The 27,462-nt window shown below is 43.1% G+C and overlaps 1 protein-coding gene across 1 annotated transcript in view; it reads right to left on the reverse strand.

Moving 5' to 3' along the window:
- LOC120927438 (cyclic AMP receptor-like protein A) overlaps nt 1-27,462 on the reverse strand; it is a 712,728-nt gene that overhangs the window by 57,879 nt on the left and 627,387 nt on the right. Inside the window, exons 11-12 of the mRNA XM_040338115.1 lie at nt 25,078-25,160; nt 2,210-2,357 (exon numbers count right to left, since the gene is read on the reverse strand). Coding sequence (XP_040194049.1) covers nt 2,210-2,357; nt 25,078-25,160 — 231 coding nt within the window. The remainder of the gene's footprint in view (nt 1-2,209; nt 2,358-25,077; nt 25,161-27,462) is intronic.

Here is a 27,462-nt window from a genome sequence, read left to right on the forward strand (position 1 = left end):
TTGTATGAACAGACAATCAGGCATTTCTCCTCCTGACAGGACCGGGAGCTGTGTGTTTACGCACTGTAACGAGCGATCGCGGATGCCCGGCGGTGATCGCGGCCACCGGGCACGCACGTCGGCGCTAGGGGCGAGCGGGGGGGGGGGTCGCCCCTATTGGCTGCTCGGCGAGATGACGTATAGCTACGTGATCTCGCCCAGCAGAGCCGACCTGCCGCCGTATAACTGTTACAGTTATACGGCGGCTGGTCGGCAAGCAGTTAAAATATATTTTGTATTCATCTAATGTAACTTACCAAACTTTGATACACCACGAATGTCCTGTAAAACAGTTTCCCTTTGACTGGTATTCTAGTCACTTTTTTCTTTTGTATTAATACATCTGCTGCAGAAACCGCACTGACTTTGTGAGTTGCCATATATCTACAGTTTAAACCATTTTACCTCTTTAACAGTAAAACAAACTGACAGGGCTTCTAATCCTTCTCCACTGTATCCATCCCACTGGATTATCGCATGAGATAAAATACTGAATGGTTTCATGAGTAAAATACCTCACATTTTGATAAAAAAACTCATGCTTTATTTTAGTAGCTTTTTTTGTGAATTGCAAAATTTTTTTGAAAAAAGCTACAAGTTATTTTATCTCTGATTTTAAGAGGAAAATGACTCTTTGTGAATTGAGCCAACAGTATTTATTAGTTCATATTTCACAACAGTAAATACAATTCAGATTTATAAGTAGGCCACGTATTAAAAGGACGTTGTCCTTTTATCATTTTTGTTCAGTACTTGGTGCGACACTGACCTAGAGCAGGTATGTAAATATCAAAAATGACAGATGCAGCGCAGTCGGCTAGTTCTGGGAGGCCATCATATGATGGGCACCCCTGCTCTCACTTCTCAAGCACCCCCTGGGGCACTCATTCAGAATTGTCCAAGATTGCTGGATCTGCGGGACACAGTGCATCACGAATCGGGTTAAAGTGGAGGTTCACACAAAAACTAAATTTTTAACATTAAATTGAGGCTCATTTTGGGAAGCAGAATAGTTTTTTTTTTAAACTCGAAGCAGTACTTATCGTTTTAGAGAGCGATGTTCTCCGCCGCTTCCGGGTATGGGCTGCGGGACTGGGCGTTCCTATTTGATTGACAGGCTTCCGACAGGCTTCCGACGGTCGCATACATCGCGTCACGATTTTCCGAAAGTAGACGAACGTCGGTGCGCAGGCGCCGTATAGAGCCGAACCGACGTTCGGCTTCTTTCGGCTACTTGTGACGCGATGTATGCGACCGTCGGAAGCCTGTCAATCAAATAGGAACGCCCAGTCCCGAAGACCATACCCGGAAGCGGCGGAGATCATCGCTCTCTAAAACGGTAAGTACTGCTTCGATTTAATAAAAAACACCCGATTCTGCTTCCCAAAATGAGCCTCAATCTAATGTTAACATTTTTTTTTTCGGGTGAACTCCCGCTTTAAAGTGCCAATCACAGCAGCCCTTTACCATGTGATTGCTCCATCTAATGACAGAGCGATCACTTGTCAACAAACTGGGATCATGCCCGGTTCAGCTTGCGCTGCTGCAATGTTTCTTTATCCTCTCCTTACATGCTGTATCGGTGTTAGGAGAGAGAAACACCACAGCAGCACAAGCTGGCACGATCCTGAATGCCATTAGTGCCCCTACACTGCCAACAGTGATCAGCGCCACATCAGTGCTCCTACAGTGCCAACAGTGATCATCAGTGCCATCAGTGCCACTACAATGTTCATCAGTGCCCTACGGTGCCCATCAAGGTCTCTACTACTCTACTAGTACAGCAATACTGGAATGGCATCCATAGCACAGAAAAAGATGCAGGTCAATGATGAAAGGAATCAAAATGATGGCATGTTTCTGATAAAAAGCCTACAAAGCAAAGCATTGAGCAAGAAATTATCCTCCTTTTAGGATAGCACTTAATTTTGTTAATTATTATTTTACTTATTTCAGGTTTTATTGACATAGCAAATCAAATGGATGTTTATTGGAAACTGGCTATAAGAGGTTACCACCTAACCTGTTCCCATGATGCAGATGTCCATGACAGCTTACAAAGGCTCACTGTCAATCAATGCTGCACAACATAATTTCAATGGACTGTATTATGTGATTTTGACCATAGCGTACAATGTTTGAGAATATGTGAAATTTAGCAAATACTTACTCTCAAAGATGTCACTGTCAGCTGACTCCAAGTTTCCTTGTCCAATCCAAAGACAATTGCATTGGCTAGTCCATGAAGGGGAGCACTCATCACATGTAGTAATGTGAGAGCAAACATTGGCTGGCTTGGGTAGAAGGCATTGTGGATTCTAGAAAAAAAAAACATCTGCATCAGACAACAGACCCCAAAAAATAGTCTCAAAGTTTAAAAACGGCCATTTATAGCTGATTAAATCAAGTGAAGCCAGGAAATAGGTTTAAACGTTTTCTACTCTGCCTGACAGTACGCACTGTCTTAGAGACAAGACATTAATGCACAAATATAAAAATTGCCACTGGAGTTGATTTACTAAAACTGGGGAGTGCAGAGTCTGGTTCAGCTGTGCATGTTGGCAAATCAGCTTCAGTAAACTTTGACAGAAAAACCTAAAGCTGATTGGTTTCTATGCAGAGCTGCACCAGATGTTTTTACATCTTAAAACTGCAGGCACCAGGGCTCTCATTCTGATCCCTATTTACTATGTGACAAGCCACCATCCTGGAACAGGTATGTAGCAAAGTATTAAAACTCTCATGTAGAATACTTTCCTCAGGTCAGTGACATCCTAAGTGGCAAAGCCAGAATGACATCTACTGTACATTTAGAATCATACCAAGAGTCGCAGATATCTTGGGCCAGATTCACGTAGAATTGCCTGATTCACAAAGCACTTGCGATGAAAACTACGCCGGCGGCCTCCGGCGCAAGGCGGGCCAATTCAAATGGGCGTGTGCCATTTAAATTAGGCGCTCTCCCGCGCCGGACCTACTGCGCATGCTCCGTTTCGCAATTCCCGTCGTGCTTTGCGCGCCGTGACGTCATTTTTTCGAACCGCGACGCGCGTAGCGTACTTCCGTATTCCCGGACGTGTTACGCAAACGACGTTAAATTTTAAATTTCGACGCAGGAACGACGGCCATACTTTAGACAGCAATACGATTGCAGAAAACAGGTAATTGAGCGCACTCCCAATGAATACCTATGTTGATAATAGTAATAATAATAATAATGAATCTTGGTAAAAGGTGGGGGAGCTGACAGGAGAAGCAACCTGTAGTACACAAAAAGAAACACAAAGCGGCGCCCTCTAAGCGTAGCAGTAAAGTAGTTTTGATAAAAATGTGTAAAAGTATATAAAGAACCTACTCACAAAGCAGGTATAGAAACAGGCATGGGTACATGTATGTTGTCATCCGCGGGGATCCGGGTAGAGGCGATCGTCACTCGCACTGGATCACAGTGTCATCCTTGCCACAGGCAGCAGCTGACTAAAGTTAGGGCACCCAAAGCGACGACTAAATTTGCGACGGGAAACTAGACTAGCGGCGACGTAGCGAACGCGAAAATCCGTCGTGGATCGCCGTAACTCCTAATTTGCATACCCGACGCTGGTTTACGACGCGAACTCCCCCCAGCGGTGACCGCGGTACTGCATCCTAAGATCCGACAGTGTAAAACAATTACACCTGTCGGATCTTATGGATATCTATGCGTAACTGATTCTATGAATCAGTCGCATAGATAGAAACAGAGATACGACGGCGTATCAGGAGATACGCCGTCGTATCCCCTTTTTGAATCTGGCCCCTTACTCTTAAAGATTTTCTTTATTTTACGATTTTAAATGTTTGTGTAATTAATTTCATCCAATGCTTAATACTATAATTTCAGCCCAAATCTTTATTTCATTCTGGATTAGAGTGGGGAAATGTTACCAACTCTGTTCGATCTTGACAACTCAGGCCCCTTTCACATGAACGGACCGCCTATCCGTTTTACTTCCATCCGTCAACGAACGACAATGCATTCCTATGGGCAAATGGATGACCATCTGTTAACCTCCGCTTCTGATTTTATCAGTTTTTTTGAACGTACAAGGCTACGTCGAGATCCGTGAAAACGGATATTATCTGACAATGTCCGTCAACGTCCGATCAGTTAAGATTAATTTGGAAGAAATAATTATTATTGTTTATATGTGAACTCAACCCATGACCCAGTCCCAGACAGTAGTTGGACAATAGGAAGTACATTGGAAGTACATCCCCAAGAAAAACCGCGGCCAGAGATGTCTCCCAGGAGCAGCTCCTAGTCACAATCTGCTTTTTTTTGCTCTCCTTTTTTCCACATATAGGCAAATATGACAAACAATGTCACGCTGTCCCAAAAATTGTTGAAATCCATCGCACAGCACACACAAGGACAAGGACAAAAGAAGGACACAGCAAGGACAAGTCACTCACTGAAAACTGCAATGCAGCATGGGAGGAGCAATGCTTTCTGGGTAATGTCATCAAAGCCACAGAAACTGCTGCAAACAGATCGAAACGGATTCAAAAACAGATGTAAACAGGTAAATTAACGGATGTTAATGGAACGGAAGACAGATGAAAACGGATGAAGCAACGGATAAGAACGGATATGTTTTTAACCACTTCCAGACCGCTGTACGACTATATACGGCGGCACTTTAAAGATACATATCTCGGTAACGGCAGCAGCTGCTGCCACAACCGAGGTATCTATCTTTACTGTCAGCGGTTCTGGTAACGATAACGGCGGTCTCCGCGGCGTATGCGCCGCGAGATCGCCGTTATCGGTGGCGGGAGAGGGCCCCCCCCCCTGCCGCCGCTCTCCCGCGCCCTCCGCCGCTTACCGGAGCCGTCGGTAGCGGCGGGGGAGATCGCGACCGTTCGGGAGCTGAGCGGGGACGAGACTGAAGGAAAAATCTCCTTCGCCCGTCCCCATAGCTCGGCTGGGCGGAAGTGACGTCAAAACGTCAGTCCCGCCCAGCCTCTTAAAGAAACATTTTTTTTTTTTGTCATTTGAAAAAATGACATTTTCCAATTTTTTTTTTTTTTTATGCATTTTAGTCTAAATATAAGATCTGAGGTCTTTTTGACCCCAGATCTCATATTTAAGAGGACCTGTCATGCTTTTTTCTATTACAAGGGATGTTTACATTCCTTGTAATAGGAATAAAAGTGATCATTTTTTTTTTTTCCAGTGTAAAAAAAAAAAATAAAAATAAAAAAAAAAAACATTTTAAAGCGCCCCGTCCCGACGAGCTCGTGCGCAGAAGCGAACGCATACGTGAGTAGCGCCCGCATATGAAAACGGTGTTCAAACGACACAAGTGAGGTATCGCCGCGATCGTTAGAGCGAGAGCAATAATTATAGCCCTAGGCCTACTCTGTAACTCAAAAAATGCAACCTATAGAATTTTTTAAACGTCGCCTATCGAGATTTTTAAGGGTAAAAGTTTGACGCCATGCCACGAGCGGGCGCAATTTGTAAGCGTGACATGTTGGGTACCATTTTACTCGGCGTAACATTATCTTTCACAATATATAAAAAAATTGGGCCAAATTTATTGCTGTCTTATTTTTTAATTCAAAAAAGTGATTTTTTTCCAAAAAAAGTGCGCTTGTAGGACCGCTGCGCAAATATGGTGTGACAAAAAGTATTGCAATGATCGCCATTTTATTCTCTAGGGTATTAGAAAAAAATATATATAATGTTTGTGGGTTTTAAGTAATTTTCTAGCAAAAAAAATGTTTTAGTCTTGTAAACGCCAAATCTGAAAAACACCCAAAGTAGAGAAGTGGTTAATGTGGCTAAACTGATGGTGTTCATGCGAATGAGGTCCCAGAGACATGGGAGGTGAAAACGCACCAAAAGCAATACAGAGAGTTAGTAAAACCTAAGCATGGCTCTAATCCTTCCTCACTCTATTTAGAAATAAAGCATACATTTTGGATGCAATTGCACTTTTACATTTTAAACCTTCTTCCCTCCCTTAGTTTTTGTTTTATTGGTGTTTTTGTTGATTTTCTATATTTGGCACAGAGCAATTCAAATCTGACAAGTCTTCTAACCTCTCTCTATTCTTGTGATCTAATGTATTAGGCATGGGATTAAAAATATATAATTTCCTTTGTGTCTGGAGTTTCTTTTTAAGACCATTTTGACTATTACAGCAGTATCTATATTCTTGGAAAATACAAAACAAAATAAATCCGCGCTCTATCTAGATGAGTGAGCAGCTACAAAAACCAATAGACAAGTGGAAAGTAACAAACAAAACATATAAATTGTAGCGCTAGATATTATCCCAAATAAGTGTATAAACTATATGTCTTGGTGAATAAACAGGGCATAAACAAAAAAAAAAATCACCATGTGATTTTTGTACAATCAAAATAAGTAATGTGATTATAACAAATGTAGATATAAGTAAAAAGTCCAAAAGTCATATATAAAGTTGTAAAGTTTAAGACGTGAACTTCCAATATGTGAATGATCCTATGTGAACAGGAAGACCATACGATATTCCCACAATCTGGACATATTGCAAACTATTCACATGGTGATTTTTGTTTATTGTTTATGCCCTGTTTATTCACCAAGACATATAGTTTATACACTTATTTGGGATAATATCTAGCGAGACAATTGATATGTTTAGTATATTCTTGGAAAGCTCTGGTCCAGAGATTGTTTTTGGAGCGCTATGCCTGTTTTTTAATTAGCTCATTGATGGAATGCTCTAGAGGACAAATTATTGAAGCCTAATGGTATTAAATAGTGCACAATGTGCCAAAACAGAAAGAGGGAGCCAAATAAGAAGAATAACAGGAATATGCACAGTAAACACGAAATGTACACATCCAGTGATAACCCAGAAAAAGGGATTAACAAGCTCAAAAAAAAAAATCACAACAATTATTTCTCCAGCAAGGAAACATCCCAAGAATATACAGTATGAACTTGAACCAGAAGTAACAGGGCCTACTGCAGTGTTTACCACTGAAGAAGAAGTGAATGAAAGTGACTTATTTTTGGGATAATTTTGATGTACAGTATAACAGTATTTATTTTTTTTTTTGTGCTGGTGTCATTGAGTGGAGCCCCGTACACATGGCCGAGGAACTCGACGTGCCAAACACATCGAGTTCCTCAGCGTGTTCAGTCCTGGAGCCGCCGAGGAGCTCGGCGGGCCGAGTTCTCCCATAGAACAACGAGGAAATAGAGAACATGTTCTCTATTTCCTCGCCGAGGTCCTCGTCGGCTTTCTCGGCCGAAAGTGTACACACGGCCGGGTTTCTCGGCAGAATTCAGCTCTGAACCGAGTTTCTGGCTGAATTCTGCCGAGAAACTCGGTCGTGTGTACAGGGCCTTAGGGTTCCATTGTGCCACTTTACCAGTTCACTGGGGCAGAACTTACTTGTCAACTATCACCCAAATAACCACCATTTAGTGACTTTATGCCCCATACACACGATCTGGCTTTTGCCCGGCCAAACTCACATTGGAATTCCGACGGAATTCCATTGGAGTAAAAGAGAATATGTTCTCTATCTAAACTCCGATGGAATTCCTCTGGAAAAAAGTCAGATGGGGCATACACATGGTCGGAATTTCCGATGGAAAAAGTCCGTCTGACTTTTTCCATTGGAAATTCCGATCGTGTGTACTGGGCATAACTTGCTTGTTATTGAAGTCAAGTATAATTGTACAGTGGGGCAAAAAAGTATTAAGTCAGCCACCAACTGTGTAAGTTCTCCCACTTAAAAAGATGAGAGAGGCTTGTAATTGTCCTCATAGGTATACCTCAACTATGAGAGACAAAATGTGGAAACAAATTCAGACAATCACATTGTCTGATTTGGAAAGAATTTATTTGCAAATTATGGTGGAAAATAAGTATTTGGTCATTATCAAAAGTTAATCTCAATACTTTGTTATATATCCTTTGTTGGCAATGACAGAGGTCAAAGGTTTTCTGTAAGTCTTCACAAGGTTGTCACACACTGTTGCTGGTATGTTGGCCCATTCGTCCATGCAGATCTCCTCTAGAGCAGTGATGTTTTGGGGCTGTCGCTGGGCAACACAGACTTTCAACTCCCTCCAAAGGTTTTCTATGGGGTTGAGATCTGGAGACTGGCTAGGTCACTCCAGGACCTTGAAATGCTTCTTACGAAGCCACTCCTTCGTTGCCCGGGTGGTAATTTTGTGATCATTGTCATGCTGAAAGACCCAGTCACGTTTCATCTTCAATGCCCTTGCTGATGGGAGGAGGTTTGCACTCAAAATCTCACAATACATGGCTTCATCAATTTTTTCATGTACACGGATCAGTCGTCCTGTTTCCTTTACAGAAAAACAGCCCCAAAGCATGATGTTGCCACCCCCATGCTTCACAGTAGGTATGGTGTTCTTTGGTTGCAACTCAGCATTCTCTCTCCTCCAAACACGACGAGTTGTGTTTCTACCGACCAGTTCTACTTTGGTTTCATCTGACCATATGACATTCTCCCAATCCTCTTCTGGATCATCCAAATGCTCTCTAGCAAACCTCATACGGGCCCGGACATGTACTGGCTTAAGCAGGGGGACACGTCTGGCACTGCAGGATCTGAGTCCCTGGTGGCGTAGTGTGTTACTGATAGTAGCCTTTGTTACATTGGTCCCAGCTCTCTGCAGGTCATTCACTAGGTCCCCCGTGTGGTTCTGGGATTTATGCTCACCGTTCTTGTGATCATTTTGACTCCACGGGTTAAGATCTTGCGTGGATCCCCAGATCAAGGAAGATTATCAGTGGTCTTGTATGTCTTCCATTTTCTAATTATTGCTCCCACAGTTGATTTCTTCACACCAAGCTGCTTGCCTATTGCAGATTCAGTCTTCCCAGCTTGTTGTAGGTTTACAATTTTGTTTCTGGTGTCCTTCGACAGCTCTTTGGTCTTTACCATAGTGGAATTTGGAGTGTGACTGTTTGAGGTTGTGGACAGGTGTCTTTTATACTGATAACAAGTTCAAACAGGTGCCATTAATACAGGTAATGAGTGGAGGACAGAGGAGCCTCCTAAAGAAAAAGATACAGGTCTGAGAGAGACAGAAATCTTGCTTGTGTGTAGGTGACCAAATACTTATTTTCCACCATAATTTGCAAATAAATTCTTTCCAAATCAGACAATGTGATTGTCTGGATTTGTTTCCACATTTTGTCTCTCATAGTTGAGGTATTCCTATGATGACAATTACAGGCCTCTCTCATCTTTTTAAGTGTGAGAACTTGCACAATTGGTGGCTGACTAAATACTTTTTTGCCCCACTGTATTTGGATATTGCTGGTATTAAGATAGCAGGGAATCAGCATGTTTACAGCTGTGTAGCTATGTGAATAGCAACTGTAGCCAGGTGCTTGGCTAAGAAAGGAGAGTAAGAAAAACCCTGGCTACAGTTGCTCTTTGTAGCTGCAGCCCTGCAGTGCCGGACAGGTTAACAGCTATATCAGAAAGAGGGTGGAGCTGCTGACCTGGAAGAGTTCAATAGACTAAGTCAGGCAACACTGCACTGTGGGCACTGTAGTTCAGAGGAGAGACACTCTACTGTAATTAAGAGCTTTTGAACTGCATTTCCCAAAGGGAGATTGCCAGGAGGAGGGCAAAGAGTTGCATTTTCTTTTTCAATCTGAGGTTGTTCTTGGAATCAAGGTGCAGAACAGAGGACCCAAATTAACAAATGACTCCTTTAGGGATAGCGCTACAGAACAAACAAGTCTAGAGTTCACTGCTAGTATCATTGGAGAGCAGAGGACCACATAGTTTTATTGCCATGACATCCAGTGCCAATCTCAAACACAGAACCATCATTGGACAGCAGCAAGAGATACAATCGTTGATACTAACTGATACCAGGAATGTGACAACACTTGAATTATGTCAGTTTTAGTACATATTCATTTCCATACTTTAAAAACCCACTTTAAATTTGCATAATAGTTTAAATTAAGCAGTTTTCCATACATGTAGCTAAGTGCTGACTATGTTATCGCCCTATACAACAGACAGTTTCCGGTGGGACTATGAGTGAGCCTTACAGCACTGCGACATCTTCATCATTTTCTGTTTACAAAGAAAAGCCCTATTATCTGGTCAGCAGAGGATCTTGGGACTTGTAGTCCTAAAGTCAATACAAACAGTTGTGCTCAAAAGTTTACATACCCTGACATAATATTTGATTTTGTGGCCATTTTTCAGAGAATAGGAGTGATAACACAACATGTTTTCTTTCACTCACGATTAGTGTTTGGCTGAAGCCATTTATTATCAATCAACTGTGTTTACATTTTTTGAATCATAATGGCAACAGAAACTAGCCAAATGACCCTGATCAAAAATGCAAGTTAGGCTTACCGGTAACTTGTTTTCCAGTAGGCTTTCAGGACAGCACCTGAGAGATATCATGGCTCCTCCTCCACAGGAAACACCTCCACCAATCAAGACTTTAAAGGGAAGCCTCCCCTTCCACTCTCCAGTTGGTTGTAGAGACCTCCAGCCCCGGCTGCAACACATAAGTGACAGTTATTACATAGTATTACAGCAGAATCTTTACATAAGAAAAAACCAAGGGCGGGTTGCTGCTGTCCTGAAAGCCTACTGGAAAACAAGTTACCGGTAAGCCTAACTTGCATTTTCCCAAAACGGCTTTCAGGACAGCACCTGAGAGGACAGTCGAGACTTACCCCCTTAGGGTGGGACCACAGCCTGTAAGACTTTTCTCCCGAACGCCTGATCATCTGCCGTCATTAGATCAAGTCTGTAATGACGGGCAAAGGTAGACAAGCTTGACCAGGTGGCTGCTCTGCAGATCTGTTCGGGGGTGGCACCAGCTCTTTCTGCCCAACTTACCGCAGCTGCTCTAGTAGAGTGAGCTCTTAGATTCTCCGGACATTCTTGACCTGAGATTGAATAAGCATTTGAGATGGCCATCCTGAGCCATCTGGCAATGGTTCCTTTTGACGCCTGCTTTCCTTTTTTATCACCGGAAAATAAAATAAACAAGGCATCTGAACGTCTATATGCTTTTGTGGTTTCCAAGTAACATAAAACAGCTCTCTTGACATCCAAGGTATGGAATTCTTCTTCCTTTCTTCCTTTTGGATTAGAGCAAAATGAAGGCAGTATAATTTCTTGAGACCGATTTTTGAACGAAGCAACTTTCGGTAAAAAACTTGGGTCTGGTTTTAACACAATTCTGTCCGAAAAAATTAAACAAAAAGGTTCTCTGACGGACAAGGCTTGTAACTCGCTGATCCTGCGAGCTGTAGTGACAGCCACTAAAAAAACGGTTTTTAACGTTAATAACTTAAGAGACGCTATATTCAAAGGTTCAAAAGGTTCCTTGGTCATGGCCTGTAAGACTACTGGCAAATCCCATGCGGAACAATCCTTTACCACTATCGGTCTGGACCTAACCAGGGCTTTAAAGAACCTTACTACTAATGGATCTGCTGAAACAGATCTTTCTAGGAATACCCCCAGCGCGGCTACTTGAACCTTCAGGGTGCTCACCGCTAACCCTTTGTCGGCTCCTTCTTGAAGAAATTCCAAGATAGAGGAAGTTTCTTCTACAAATCTGCCTGATACAGAGCACCATGTATTGAAAGTCTTCCAGACCTTGAAATAGATAGCCCTCGTGACCTGTTTCCTACTCGACAGGAGAGTTGCTATTAATCTGGCCGAAAACCCTTTTCTCCTGAGGAGTTGCTCCTCAGAAGCCAAGCCGTAAGACTTAGTTTTTTTATGTCTCGGTGAAACAGAGGACCTTGTAAAAGCAGGTCGTGTCTCAGAGGTAGATGCCAGAACGGTCTGATTTGCATCAGTAGAAGGGCAGAAAACCAAGGCCTTTTGGGCCAAAATGGGGTGATCAGGATTACTGTAGTATTTTCCCTCTTCATTTTTGCTATGACCTGCGGAATGAGCTGAAAAGGGGGAAAAGCATAACAAAGATGGAAATTCCAGCTGTGTGCTAGGGCGTCCGTCCCCGCAGCTGACTTGCTCCTGTCTAAGGAGAAGAACTGAGAGATCTGTGCATTCTCTTGATTCGCAAACAAATCTATCGCTGGCTGTCCCCACTTTTCTGTTATCAGACTGAACACTTCCGGGTTCAACTGCCAGTCCGCTTCCCGAATCAAATTTGCCACGCAATTCAGGGTCCCCTTTAGATGGACCGCGGACAAGGATAGAGTATGGGACTCTGCCCACCTTAGGATCTTTCCGGCTAAGACCTGAAGCCCTTTGCTTCTGGTGCCCCCTTGTCTGTTGACATAAGCCACTGTTGTGGCATTGTCCGATAGGACCTGTAAATGTTGTCCTCCTACTTCTGAAGCGAAGGCCAGTAAAGCCAATTCTACCGCCTTTAATTCCCTCCAATTTGAGGAATTTCTCGCCTCTCCTGCGGACCATGACCCCTGGGTCCAATGACTGTTCATGTGGGCCCCCCAGCCCCAGGAGCTGGCGTCTGTCGTTATCCTTACTTGGGATGGGAAGGACCACAACAGACCCACCGACAGTCTTTCCTGGTCTCTCCACCACCAGAGGCTCCTTTTCACCTTGGTGGGAATTTTTACCAGTAAGTCTAAGGACTTTTGATCGCGGTCCCAGACCTTTAATAAAAAATCCTGCAGCGGTCTGAAGTGGGTCCTGGCCCAGGGCACTGCGGGTATAGAGGAAGTCAGGGTTCCTAGGACTGACATAATCCTCCTGATGGAAATCTCCTGACTGCCTTGTAGAAGAGAAACCATCTCTATCACCTTTCTTTGCTTTTCTTCTGGGAGGAAAACTTTCTGCTCCACGGAATCTATCTGGAAGCCCAAAAATAGAACCTGTTGAGACGGAATCAGGCTCGATTTTTGGAGATTCAGGATCCACCCAATGTCTTCCAAGTGAGACCGGGCCCTGTCTAGATCCTTTTGAAGCCCCTCCCTGGACTGGGCAAAAAACAGCAGGTCGTCTAGATAAGGGACCACAGAGATCCCCTCTAGACGAAGAGGTGCCAGCGCTTCTGCCATCACCTTTGTAAATACCCTTGGGGATGACGACAGGCCAAAGGGAAGAGCCCTGAACTGTAGGTGAACTATTTTCTTTCCTTCCCTCAGAGCCAATCTCAAAAACTTTTGGGAGCTGGCCGCAATGGGAATGTGTAAGTAGGCATCTCGTAAGTCTATTGTTGCCATGAAGCAACCCCGACTTAGGAGGTTTCTTACGGAAAAGATGGAATCCATGCAAAATTTTCTGTACAACACTGACAGGTTTAGTTCCTTTAGGTTTAAGATAAGGCGGTACTTTCCTGATGGTTTTCTTATCAGAAAAACATGAGAATAGAACCCCTGAAAAAATTCCGCTTTTGGAACCGGCACAATTACCCTTTGGTCCAACAGCTCCTGAATTAGGGACTTCAAAGCCAGGGCCTTGGCGGGATCCCTTGCAACATTTGTTGCCAGAAATTTCTTCGGGGGTTCTTCCCTGAACTCTATCTCGTAACCCTTTTGAAGAAGGTTCAAGATAAACAGATTTGGGGTGCTGCCTCTCCACTGGGGGACAAACTCCTGAAGTCTTCCCCCTACCTGTAGCGGAGAGTCATTGCGGTTTCTCGGGGGCTGGAGGAGGACGGAGGAGCACTCCACCCCTACCGCGACCTCTTTGCGCCGGCCACTTCTTTTTGAATCCTTTCTTCCTGTTGCCTTTGCAGACGAAAAAAACGTTTGCGGACCGGCGCCTTTTTAGGCTTGATCGGAAAGGACTTCTTTTTATCCGCCGTTCGGTCAAGGATAGATTCCAATTCTGGACCAAACAGTAGATCCCCTGCAAAAGGTAAACCACACAATTTATTTTTTGAGGCCGCATCTCCCGGCCAGGTCTTAAGCCACAAGGCTCTCCTGGCCGAATTGGTCAAAGATGCTGACCTTGCTGTCATTCGGATAGATTCCGCTGAAGCATCGGCAATGTATGACACAGCTGCAAAAAGAGTATTAAAGGAGTCCAAGATCTCCTGTTTTGGGGAATCTGCTGAGATGTGTGCTTTTAACTGGTTTAACCAGTGTTCCAGATTTCTGGCCACACAAGTTGACGCCATAGCTGGTTTAAGATTGTTCATCACGGATTGCCAGTTTCTTTTAAGCAGTAGCTCTATCCTTTTGTCCATAGGCTCCTTTAGTAAGCCCATGTCTTCAAAGGCCAAGTCCGTAGACTTTGAAACCTGAGAAAATGCTGCGTCCAACTTTGGGATTTTATTCCAGATGGCTTCCGGGTTTTCCTCAAAAGGGAACCTCCTTTTATGAGTCCCTGAAAAAAACGGCTTCTTCTCCGGTTCCACCCATTCCTTCTTAATCATCTCAGTGATTAATGAATGTACTGGGAACACCCGACCTTTGGTATCCCCTAACCCTGCATACATTCGGTCATGCAGGGAGAGCTCTTTCTTTTCTTCCTCTATCCCCAATGTTGCATGGATCACCTTTAAAAGGCCTGCAACCTCTTCCAGCGACAATTTATATTTTGAAGCAGGTTCTGCCTCATCCTCATTTTCAGAATCCGAATTTAGTGGGATTTCTTGAGAATCGTCCTGGCTTAAAGGGTTAAAGAGGTTATGCCTTTCACCCAGCGAAGGGTCTTGTGAAACTCCAGCCTGCTCCACAGGTCTGGCCTCCAGACTTGACCTAAAGGCCTGAAATGTGGTACGGAGTTCTTTCTTAAGGGTGGATATTAAGTCCCCACCCACGGAAGGAGCTTCTTTCAGCACCTCTTTAGTACAGTCTGCACAAAGAGTTTTACTCCAAGAATCACTGAGCTTCTCTTTGCAAACAGGGCATCGCTTCTTCACAATCTGAGCCGAGCCTTTTCCCTGTATAAACAGACAAGATAAAGCACGCACGCTCAAAAACAAAAATGACAGTAATAAACTGACACCCAGGTGCACTAAGGAAACTTAGCAGTAATCCCCTGTGCCCTACAAGCCAAGACCATCACCACCATGGCACCCCTATGTAGGAAGATATATCCATACAGACACCGACCAAACAGGGAAGTGGGAGGTGGGGAAAGGGGGAGATGGGTGAAGTAACCCCCCTAAGAGAGAGATAGCTAAAGGTAATGTAGGACACTTCCCTTACCTTAGCCTTGCTGGTGCCTTGGCTTGCCCCCTTAGCTGCAGTATCCTCCTCCATTGCAGAGTATTGCAGCAGCGTGCAGATGAATGAGGACACGGTTCCAGGATTCAAAAACGCCGCCGCGCTGACCCGGAACCGGAAGTCCCCTTTAAGGCACCAGGAGACCCTGCCTCCTCCCTCTGCGCCTGCGCCGGAAATGACGCTGCGCCGACCCGGAAGCGCTGCCACTTCCTGCATACAGGACGCGTCTGAGGCCCTCCTCTGACGCCGGAGCCTCTCGCCTTGTGATGGGGTTTCACGGACCCCGCTGCTCCGCCGGAAAAAACGGGCCGCAACTTCCGGGCGTACGGGCTCTCCTCGAGCACAGAAGAGGGAGAAGGAGCCCACGGACCGCCCTCACCAGGCAAGTGGGAGAGTCATTTCTCCAGAAAAAAAGTAAGGGTGAGAACCACACGTCTCCCAGGCAGCCCTGAGAGATATCATGGCCCCCACCGGAGGTGTTCCTCCAGCTGGAGGAAACACAAAAAACTGGAGAGTGGAAGGGGAGGCTTCCCTTTAAAGTCTTGATTGGTGGAGGTGTTTCCTGTGGAGGAGGAGCCATGATATCTCTCAGGTGCTGTCCTGAAAGCCGTTTTGGGAAAGTTTACATATCCTGATAACTTTTGCCTGATAACATGCACACAAGTTGACAGATTTGAAGACTGTTTGTGTGGAAGAATGGGCCAAAATCACACCTGAGCAATGGCACTAGTTTATCCATACAAGAGGTGTCTGAATGCTGCCATTACCAACAATAGTTTTGTATTAAGTATTTAATACTTTTTCCCTGTCATTCCATTTTATTACACATAACTTAATTTCTGAACGTATTTGTTTTGGTTTACTTGTATTTATGGATTCCCTTCTACATAGTTACATAGTCATGTTAAAAAAAAAAAAACACAAGTTCATCTAGGTAAGCCTATAAAAGGAAAAAATAAAATACATATACACTCCCACTTACACAATCTTGTACCCACAGTTAATCCATAGGAAGACAAAAAATCCCAGTAAAGCATGATCCAATTTGCTCCAGTAGGGGAAAAAATGATTTCCTGATCCCCCGAACGGCAATCGGATATTCCTTGGATTAACTTTACCTATAAATGTTAGTTATATTATGTACATTTAGGAAAGAATCCGGTCCTTTTTTAAAACAGTCTACTGAGCTGGCCACAACCAGCTCTTGAGGGAGTCTATTCCACATTTTCACAGCTCTTACTGTGAAGAAACCGTTCTGTATTTGGAGATGAAATCTTTTTCCTCCAGACATAAAGCGTGCCACCTAGTCCTCTGTGATGACCTTAAAGTGAACAACTCTACACCAAGTTCACTATGTGGACCATTTATGTATGTATACTGTACATGTTGATCATATCCCCCCTTTATCCCCTCTTCTCAAGAGAATATAAATTCAGTTCCTCTAATCCTTCCTCCTAGTTGAGCTCCTCCATGCCTCTAATCAGTTTGGTTGCTCTTCTCTGCACATTCTCTAGTTCCCAGTTGTGAACTGGTGCCCAAAACTGAATTGCATATTCCAGATGAGGTCTTACTAATAATTTGTACAGGGACAAAATTAGATGTTCCTCTTTGGAGTCTAGAGTTCTCTTAATACAAGAAAGGATTTTAGTCGCTTTGGAAACTACAGCTTGGCATTGTATGCAATTATTAAAGCGGAGCTCCACCCAATATAGGAAGCTCTGCCTGTTTGCCTCCCCCCCTTTCACTGCCAATGATGTACAGACAAATATTTTTACAAGTTATTAACATCTTAAGCCTCGTACACACGACCGGTTTTCTCGTTGGGAAAACTGTTATGAGAGCTTTTGGCTGGGAAAACCGTCCGTGTGTATGCTCCATTGCAGTTTTCCCGACAGGAAAACTGACGAAAAAAAAAAAGAGAACCAGCTCTCTTTTTTCCTGCCAGGAATTCCCAGCGGTCTTTTTCCCAGCAGTTTTCCACACGGCCGGGATTCCCGACCAAAGCTCCATCGCAGAGGAAAACCTCTCGTGTGTAGGGGGATAAAGTTACCGAGCAGGTCCTCGGTTTTCACCTCTGGATTGCCGCCTGACTTTTTACCGCCGGGAATCCCGTACGTGTGTACTAGGCATTAGACTTGTTGACTAATTAAGTAGCATAGTCCGCAGGGAAAAAGTTGGTGACACTGCTTGAAATGACACCTTACATTGCAGCAGGTGATACTACAGTTGAATGCACCAGCTCCAAAATCTCTGTACATCAAGAGATCCTCTATTAAACGACAACACTGTCCTCAGCTGAGACCTAAGTCTGTAGTCGAATCCTTTTGTTTGGCAAAAGTCTGGGTCACTGTTGGGTCAATGGGGTCATTTGAGTTCAAAACTGTCATAGATGAAACCAGTCAAACAAGACCACCAAGGTTTTGAAATAATCTTTCTTCCTTGAGGAAAGGGGTAATTTTGTTCAGAAATGTTTTATCGGCAAGAGGCTTTTCGCGGCTAACAATGTACTTGTTCTCTTTCGTCGTACATGCACAGTTCCTATTAGTGTCTCTAATAGGACACTGGATACTCGGTATTATTTCTCACTGTTAATGAGTTCCTTACAAGTACGGGGAAAGCTAATGTTCTAGCTAGACTGTCTCAATATAGCCAGAAAAGAAAAAATAGTCTGACTTGATGTTTTTTAAGCAATACTACAGAGAATTTCTTGGCATTATTGTCAGAAAAAAAGCTAGTGGAATAGGGTGTTGTATGACAGTCAGGTATAAGGGAACCCTCATTGCAATCAGTTGCCTTTCATGTCCTACAAAATTATACTTGATTGTATCTATAATGCTTGACCATATTCCTTCAAGAGACAAATAGAAGTGACCAAATATGTAGGATGAGTTTGTTAAGAAAAAAAAAGAATTAAAGCGGAATTCCACCCAAAAATGCAACTTATGCTTTTCGGAAACCCCCCCCCCCCCCTCCGATTTGGCACCTTTCAGGGAGGAGCAGATACCTGTTTAATACAGGTATTTGCTCCAACTTCCGGGTATAGATAGCCGCATTATCTGCGGGTATCCACGCCCCTCCCCCCCACTGTCTTCTGGGAGACATACAGGTCCCATAAGACAGCAGGGACTATTTGGGTAGTGCAGCGTGACTCGCGCATGCACAGTAGGGCACCAGGAAGTGAAGCCACAAGGCTTTACTTCCTGATTCCCTTGCCGAAGATGGCAGCGGCAGCACCTGAGAGCCGAGGGAATTTTAAAAGTCAGCAGCTGCAGTATTTGTAGCAGCTGACTTTAAAAAAAAAAACAATTTCGGCGGACCTCCGCTTTAACATCTAAACAAAGAAAAACATAGGCATAGTGTGTATTAACCACTTAGAATAAAATATAATTTCTAGAAAATGAAGTAGCATCTTCAAATGTTATAGCACCCAAGCTGTTTTTTTCTATGCACATTATTTTACTCTATACATCAGCCTTTTATGCATAATAATACTAACAAAATCAAGGTTAATATGGTCCACTGATAACGTAAAGTCCACTCAAGTATCTTTGCCAAAAGAAAAGAGACCCTCTAGTGAAAGGAATGGTGTGCCAAGTTGTACAATGCAATGAAGAGTGGAACATAAATAAAAGACCGTACAAAAAACAAATAGCTAGAGAAAACAACATAAAATAGAGAATTTCTGACTATAAGACCAACTTTTACTTTGGCTCAGAAAAGAGACTCTTTAAACAAGTCTCAGCCTTATCTAATAAAGTGTTCTTATTGTTACAGTAAGTGCTAATCCTTAAAGTGTTACTAAACCCACAACAGTAAAATCTGTAGAAGAGCATGCTTGTTATACTAACTGTGGAACTCAAGGGGTTAATCCTCTGTATTGTGTAAAAGGGCTCTTTGATCCTGTATGGACAGATCCTCTCCCTCCTGCAAGGTCTCTCTTGGCAAGTCTAGATAAGACACAGTGAGGGTAGTACTGCTGCACATGCTCAGTTTGGTCTCAACTACTGAAGAGAACAGTTCCTTGTTGAGCTGAGCTTTTCAGGTCACATGATATTGATATCACACATGTGGGTGTGTATACAGATCCTAAATGACAGCCCAGTCTCTTCCTCCCCCTCCATGCCCAATAACTAAAAAAGAACACAGTGGGTGGAATGTCACATCTTGGTTGATGGATGATCCACCTCTTATACAGTAACAGCATGAGGACACAGGTTGTAGTGAAAATCTCCTCCTACCCGAACACTCAGCACTCGGTCAGACCCTGCAGTTTATCACGTGGCCATCGTATACAGATCAGTGGAAGAGAAGATTTATAAGCTGTGTGGGCTGGGGGGGGGGGGGGAAGCTCTGGCCTCTGACAATGATTTTGACCATTGGCACTCATCCTTCCACTTAGCTTACAAAGGACTGCTAAACATCTCCCTTGTGGAGGCTAATGTCAAGGTTATGACTCGATGGTACATGGTCCCTCTTTGGTTGTCGAGGCTTTATCCATCTTCGTCGCCCCTGTTTTCGAGAATGCCAAGCACTTGTATCACATCTGGTGGGAGTGTCCGAGGTTGCTGACTTCCTGGAACAGGGTTTTTGCACTGATACGGAAAGTTTCAGAGGTACCGGTCCCTCAGAATCCATGTATTGTTAAATGAGCCTATTGAACATTTGCCTTATTCTAAACAGCGACTGAACTTTTTTATGCTCTTGGCAGCCTAAGCTTTGCATTGCTCGTTCAAGGAAGAAAGCTTCTGTGAGCATGTTATTGTACAGACGAAAGGTGTCATGGATCATGCTTAATGAGCAAATTGCTAGTGTTATTAATGATACTGCTGAATGGTTTGAGACCATCTGGAGTCCCTGGGTGGACTATGTACACATGAAACTCTAGGCGACTTGATTTCACCAGGCCCATCCCTGGGGAACAACACTTCTTCACCTTCTTTCGAGGTTTCCCTTTCCCTCTGTCCTTATTTTCCACTCTTTCTTTTCTGTTATTCCTGCTACATATAGTATATGGGATTTTCTCCCATGCCATTTTACAGCTCCCTGTTGCTCTATACAGAGTCCCTGTTACTCTTTTGAGTTTTATAATACAGTGAAAAAGATTGCCATGTCTTTTGCTAGTCTTTTATTAGGCTATATGCTTTATGTGTGGCTGTGTTTCCACCCACTATTTTTGTAAACTTGTGCCCGGGATCTGTCTGTCTTGATGCTTTATGTGATCTCGGGCAGCTGTTCTGCTGCTGGTAAAAGCACATTTTGTTATTTTGAAAATTCAAGACTCCAGGCACAGCGATCACTTACAGTTGCACATTGGGCCAGATTCAGATAGGTCAGCGGATCTTTAGATCCACGTAACCTATCTGATTTACGTTACGCCGCCGCAAGTTTTTGAGGCAAGTGCTTTATTCAGAAAGCACTTGCCTCTAAAGTTGCGGCGGCGTTTCGTAAATCCCCCGGCGGAATTCAAATTCCGCGGCTAGGGGCCGTGTAACATTTAAATCAGGCGCGACCCCGCGCCGAACGAACTGCGCATGCGCAGTCCGCAAAATTTCCCAGCATGCATTGCTCCAAATGACGTCGCAAGGACGTCATTGGTTTCGACGTTAACATAAATTACGTCCGGCCGTATTCGCAAACGACTTATGCAAACGACGTCAAATATTCAAAACTCGGCGTGGGAACGACGGCCATACTTAACATAGGATACGCCGCACTTACCCCTCATATAGCAGGGGTAACTTTCCGCCGGAAAAGCCGAACGCAAACGGCGTAAAAAAAATGCGCCGGGCGGTCGTTCGTTTCTGAATCGGCGTAAATGCTCATTTGCATATTCCTTGCGTATACAAACGGAAGCGCCACCTAGCGGCCAGCGTGAGATTGTAGCCTAAGATCCGACGGTGTAAGTCACTTACACCTGTCGGATCTTAGGGAGATCTATGCGGAACCTGATTCTATGGATCAGGCGCATAGATCCGACCGTCGGATCTCAGAGATACGACGGCGTATCAGGAGATATGCCGTTGTATCTCTATCTGAATCCGCCCCACTGTGATTAGCAGCATTTACGTGCGCTTACATGCAGCGTTTAACGGCGGTGAAACATTCTTGCCATTTCGGATGTGCTTCTTGTTGTTTTTCTTTCCTTGTTGGCACTGCTATTCGCAAGTGAAATAGAAATGTGATTACCTGTGGTACTGTACAGATAGCTGTGCTAAATCGGCCCTGGACACAGTCAAATATTTTTTTTACAACTGCACAAAACCATCATGTAACGAAACTGGCGCTAAACGCAGTGTGTAAATGGGGCCATAGGAAAGCATTGTGTGAGTTTAAGTACGGTAAATAACTTCATCTGTCTGCAGCTAAAATCTGAATTCTATCTGCCTATGTGAAAGGGGTCTTAATCTTCTCACAACAATGAAAATAAAAATTATTAAAAAGTAAAATCGCACTGCATTAAACCGCATGGCACTGTGTTTGGTGGCCACATCAAGAGTTAATTTCCTAGATGCATGTTGGAGTGGGAATAACAATTAATGGCATCCATGCGTCTAACAAGGGCAGTGCAATTCCCTGCAGTGAGGGAAATGCACATGGAAATGCATTGTTCCCACACTGCAAGTGGGGTGAACGGGCCCTCCTAGTCTAAACAAACATGTAGCATTTCATGCATTGCCCCATGTAGCAGTCACAAATGCAACAGATACAGAAAAATACAAAAATAGTTGGTTCACCAGAACTTCATGGTCAGCATTTGCATAGACCTTGCAGATGCATAGTGAACACCAGTGCTAGAGACTTATTTATCTTTAAAATATAGGATTTTTTTGTACAATCTGCTAAATTTTTGTTTACTTTAAGATTTTAGGTCCACTTTAATCAATAATGAAAACTCTAATTTCATTTTTTTTTTTTTTTTGAGAAAAGGGATTTGCAACTATCATAAATGTAATTCATAATTAAAAAATCCTGCTACAGCACAAAGCCAGACTATCCAGATCCCATTTGTTTTTCTTTAGCTATGTGAATATCCATTTCTTTACATATACAGTGGCGAAGATATTTGTTCTCCTGCAGATTTTGAAAGTTTGCCCATTTACAAAAAAATGAAGGGTCTATCATTTTTATCATAGGTGTATTTAAAATAATAGAGACAGAATATCAACCAAAAATCCTGAAAAAAACATACAAATGTTATAAATTGAGTTGCAATTCAGTGAGTAAAATAAGTATTTGATCCCCGAGCAAAATATCACTTAGTACTTGGTGGAGAACCCTTGTGGGCAAGCACAGAAGTAAGACAATTCTTGTAGTTGGTTACCAGGTTTGCACACATCTCAAGAGGGATTTTGGCCCACTCTTCTTTACAGATCTTCCCTAAATCCTTAAGGTTTCTTGGCTGTTGCTTGGCAGCTCAAAGTTTCAGCTCCCTTGATACATTTTCTATAGGAGTAAGGTCTGGAGACTGACTAGGCCACTCCATGATCTTAATGTGCTTCTTCTTAAGCCACTCCTTTGTTGCCTTGGCAGTATGTTTTGGGTCATTGTTATCCTGGAAGACCCATCCACGACCCATCCACGACCCATCTTCAGTGTTTTGGCTGACAGAAGAAGGTTCTCATCCAAGATTTTATAATACATGGCCCTGTCCATTGGCCCCTCAATGTAGCAAAGTCGGCCTGTACCTTTAGCAGAGGAACAGCCCCAAGGCATAATGTTTCTACTTCCGTGCTTGACTGTAGGGATGGTGTTCTTAGGGTCATTGTCAGAATTTTTCTTCCTTCAAACAGTCGAGTCGAGTTAATGCCAAAGAGCTAAATTTTGGTCTCATCTGACCACAGCACTTTCTCCCAATCCTTCATTTAAATGTTCATTGGCATTGACAAACTTCAGACGAGCCTGTACATGTGCCTTGTTGAGGAGAGGGACCTTGGGGGTGCTGCAGGATTTCAATCCATGACGGCCTATTGTGTTGCCAATGGTTTGTTTGGTGACTGCGGTCCCAACTGCCTTGAGATCATTCACAAGCTCCTCCCCTGTAGTTCTTGTCTGATCCCTCACTTTTCTCATGATCACCCTTACCCCATGAGGCCAAATCCTGCATGGAGATCCAAACCGAGGGCAATTGGTGTGTTTTTTTTGTACTTTTGCAAATAATCACTCCAACAACAGTGGTCTCCTTCTCACCAAGCTTCTTGCTGATGCTCTTTTTAACTTTGTGCCTTGTGCAGGTCTACAATATTGTCCTTGACGTCCTTTAACAGCTCTTTGGTCTTACCCATGATGGTGAGGTTTGAATGGAAGAAAAAGATTCTGTGGACAGGTATCTTTTTATAACATAACGAGTTACGAGCACCTTTTTAAATTGACAAGACCAATCTGTGTACCACATGAGCACATACTGTAGCCAGTCTGTGGGAGCCAGAATTATTGTTGGTTGGTAGGGGATTTAATTTTACTCACTGAACTGCAACTCAATTTATAACATTTGTATTATGTTTTTTTCTGGATTTTTGGTTGATATTCTGTCTCTATCATTTAAAATACACCTATGATTGATAACAAATCTGCAGGGGATCAAATAATGATTTTCCCTACTGTGTGTGTGTATGTATATATATATATATATATATATATATATTTATTTATTTATTTATTTATATATGAATTGACAGAATCACACAGACTAGCTAAATGCAAATTATACATGCACATGCAATCCAGAAGCAACAGTCTTTCGCTCTTTAAGCTCTCATTGCAATCATTCAATGATAAATACACTTTTGTGCGAACTGTCAAAACAGTCTGAACAATAATCACATGAGATGGCAAAGGCAGTAAGTTCCTAGTCAGGCGTTCAATAGTAGCTCGGCAACAGCACCATTGCATTCTCAATGATAGGCAAACAAGTGTGTTCAGAGATTACTTTTCCATTCTGTTATCAAGACCGCCACGCATTCTGAAGATAAGGCACTCTTCTACTGAGGCCTTTTCCCTCCAATAATGTCAAACCTCGAAGTCTTTACAGAAGACAATAGCCTGGAACTTCCAGCAAAATCTTTCTTACTGGTCTTTGAGGAAGCTGGCTTAATTAAGCAGGCTGTCAATTTTAATTAAGGGCAAATATTTAAAAAAAGTAAACAGTTGTTGAAATAGTGCTTAAAATATAATTCTCTGGAAATAATGTGTGTCCGTTTGTGACATACGTGCAATATATCTAGACTTTAATTGCATTAACTTTTTAGGTCATTTGCTGTAAAAACATTTCAATGTAAGGCCAAGGTTAGACCGATATATGCTTTACATCCAAAGCTTGTAGTAAAGCCTTATTTTGCTGCTATCATTTTTATAATACTGAGTTAACACGATTTGTGGAGCTAAATGCCAGCACAGTAATGAAGGTCATCTTGTTGGCTGCTTTGAACCAGTTTTGGAAAAAAGGGTAACTTACAAAGATCTAGTTAGCATGAGTTCTGAAACCTGTATAGAAAGAATACAGTATACAACATCCTGACAACAACTAATCTAGCTATACATGTTTTGTTGTATACCCATGTTGGGAAAATAAAAACACAGAATCGGGATCCTATGAGCAAATACTCTTTTCTTTGCAGTCTCCTGGATACTACATATTGCCACTACTGGATAAGTTAGTTTGGACGTCGGCACCCCCACACATGAGTATGGGGAGGAAAGTGTCCTTTCACTTGGAGCGGTGCTAAATGTCCTTTTCAGGTCACAGTGATGAAGTTACTGCGACTTTTGTAAACTAATATGTTATACTATATAGAATACATATTAATTAGTAAAGAACTGTTTGAAAAGTAAAAAAATAAAAAAGTAATAAACTAACCTGTTAAGGAGAGGAAATAAAGACACAGCAAGATACACACATGGATACCATTTCAGTGGTTTAATTTCTTCAGCCATTAAAATCTGGAAAACAGAAGTTACATTTGTCAGACACAGCCAATACATTGACAACTTGGCAACACTTATACACAAAGGGGCAGATCCACATACCTTTCCGCGGGCGCAGCGTATCTAAGATACGCTACGCCGCCGTAACTTATCTTTTTTTTTTCGAATCCTGAAAGAATTTGCGCCGTAAGTTACGGCGGCGTAGTGTATCTCTCGCAGCGTAAAGGCGCGAAATTCAAATGGATGTAATGGGGGCGTGTTTTATGTCAATACGTCGTGACCCGACGTAAACAACGTTTTTTATGAACTGCGCATGCGCCGTCCCTGGGGGTATTCCAGTGCGCATGTTCGACATTAAACCGGAACCAGCTAATGTTTACGACGTTGACGTCATTCTATGCAAATTCCTGTACGCGGGAACGACGGCCATACTTAACATTGAGTACGCCTCAGAACAGCAGCTTTAACTATACGCCGGAAAAAGCCAAACGCAAACGACGGAAAAAAATGCGCCGGGCCGACGTACATTCGTGGATCGCCGTAAATAGCTAATTTGCATACTCGACGCAGATTCCGACGGGAACGCCACCTAGTGGCCGCCAAAAAATTGCAGCTTAGATCCGACGGCGTACTAAGACGTACACCTGTCGGATCTAGCCGAGATGCCGTTGTATCTTGTTTTGTGGATACCAAAACAAAGATACGACGCGCAAAATTTTAAATTACGCGGCGTATCAAGAGATACGCCGGCGTAATTTCTTTGAGAATCTGCCCCAAAATAGTAAAAGAAAACTAATGTTGCAAAACTCCTCAAAGGCCAAATACAGGGGATGATTTGGGACAAAGTTTATTTTACAAAGTGCACCACACCTTACTAAGGGAAATCCTAAAAAAATATGAAAATTCTGACCCTGGAGGGTTGAAATTCCTCCTTTTCTTTGCCAAGGTTTACAAAAATTATTGGCAAAATGTAGATTATAAACAACTCTCTGGTGCATAATCAGAAAGCAAAGAACTCTGCTTTATTTTGTCCCCTAAAACCGGAGTATTTCCTTACTGCATGCAGCCTCTGGCACAGCATAGAGAAGGTGAAAGCAGGTTGTCAATCACAGTATGTACATCGAAGACACCTACATACATCAGTGACCAAGGGGAGTGGTTGGACTTGAAGATGAGGTCTTATGCCGCATACACACGATTGGAATTTCCGTCGGGATAAACTCAGACAGATTTTTCAGAAGGATTTCCATTCAAGCTATCTTGCATACACACTGTCACACGAAATTCCGACCGTCAAGAACGCGGTAATGTACAACACTACGACAAGCCGAGAAAAATTAAGTTCAATGCTTCCGAGCATGCGTCGACTTGATTCTGAGCATGCGTGTTTTTTTCTCCTTTGGAGTTTCATACAGACGAACTGAATTTACGATAGAATTTCTTTCCATCGGAAAAAAGAGATTTTTAATACAGCTTACCTGTAAAATCTTTTTCTTGGAGTACATCACGGGACACAGAGCGGCATTCATTACTATATGGGTTATATGGAGTACCTTCAGGTGTAGACACTGGCAATCTTCAAACAGGAAATGCCCCTCCCTATATAACCCCCTCCCATAGGAGGAGTACCTCAGTTTTGTAGCAAGCAGTATGCCTCCCAAAATGGTCCTCAAAAGAGGGGTGGGAGCTCTGTGTCCCGTGATGTACTCCAAGAAAAAGATTTTACAGGTAAGCTGTATTAAAAATCTCTTTTTCTTTATCGTTACATCACGGGACACAGAGCGGCATTCATTACTATATGGGATGTCCCAAAGCAATGCTTACAATGAGGGGAGGGAGAACATCTCCAAGACAAAAGGATTTAATTTAGAGATATACTCAAATCATAATAAATCCAACTTATTTGAGAAAAATAATCTTAAATTTTAAATTTAACTCAAAAAAAGAGGAGCCCCCGGAATCCGAGGGTCTCAAACTGCAGCCTGCAGCACTGCCTGCCCGAAGGCAGTATCAGTATTCCTTCTTACGTCCAACTTGTAGAATTTTGTAAATGTGTGGACAGAAGACCAGGTTGCCGCCTTGCAAACTTGAGCCATAGAGATCTGGTGGTGCGCTGCCCAGGAGGCGCCCATGGCTCTAGTAGAATGAGCCCTTAATGATACTGGAGGAGGCAACCCTTTCAAGCCGTAGGCCTGAGTGATCAATTGCTTAATCCACCTAGAAATGGTGGACTTTGCAGCTGCCTGCCCCTTCTTGGGCCCATCCGGTAGAATAAACAGGACATCTGTTTTCCGGATCTTCTCTGTAGCTTTAAGAT

Source organism: Rana temporaria, chromosome 2 (assembly GCF_905171775.1).
Source record: "Rana temporaria chromosome 2, aRanTem1.1, whole genome shotgun sequence".
NCBI classification, from domain to species: domain Eukaryota; kingdom Metazoa; phylum Chordata; class Amphibia; order Anura; family Ranidae; genus Rana; species Rana temporaria.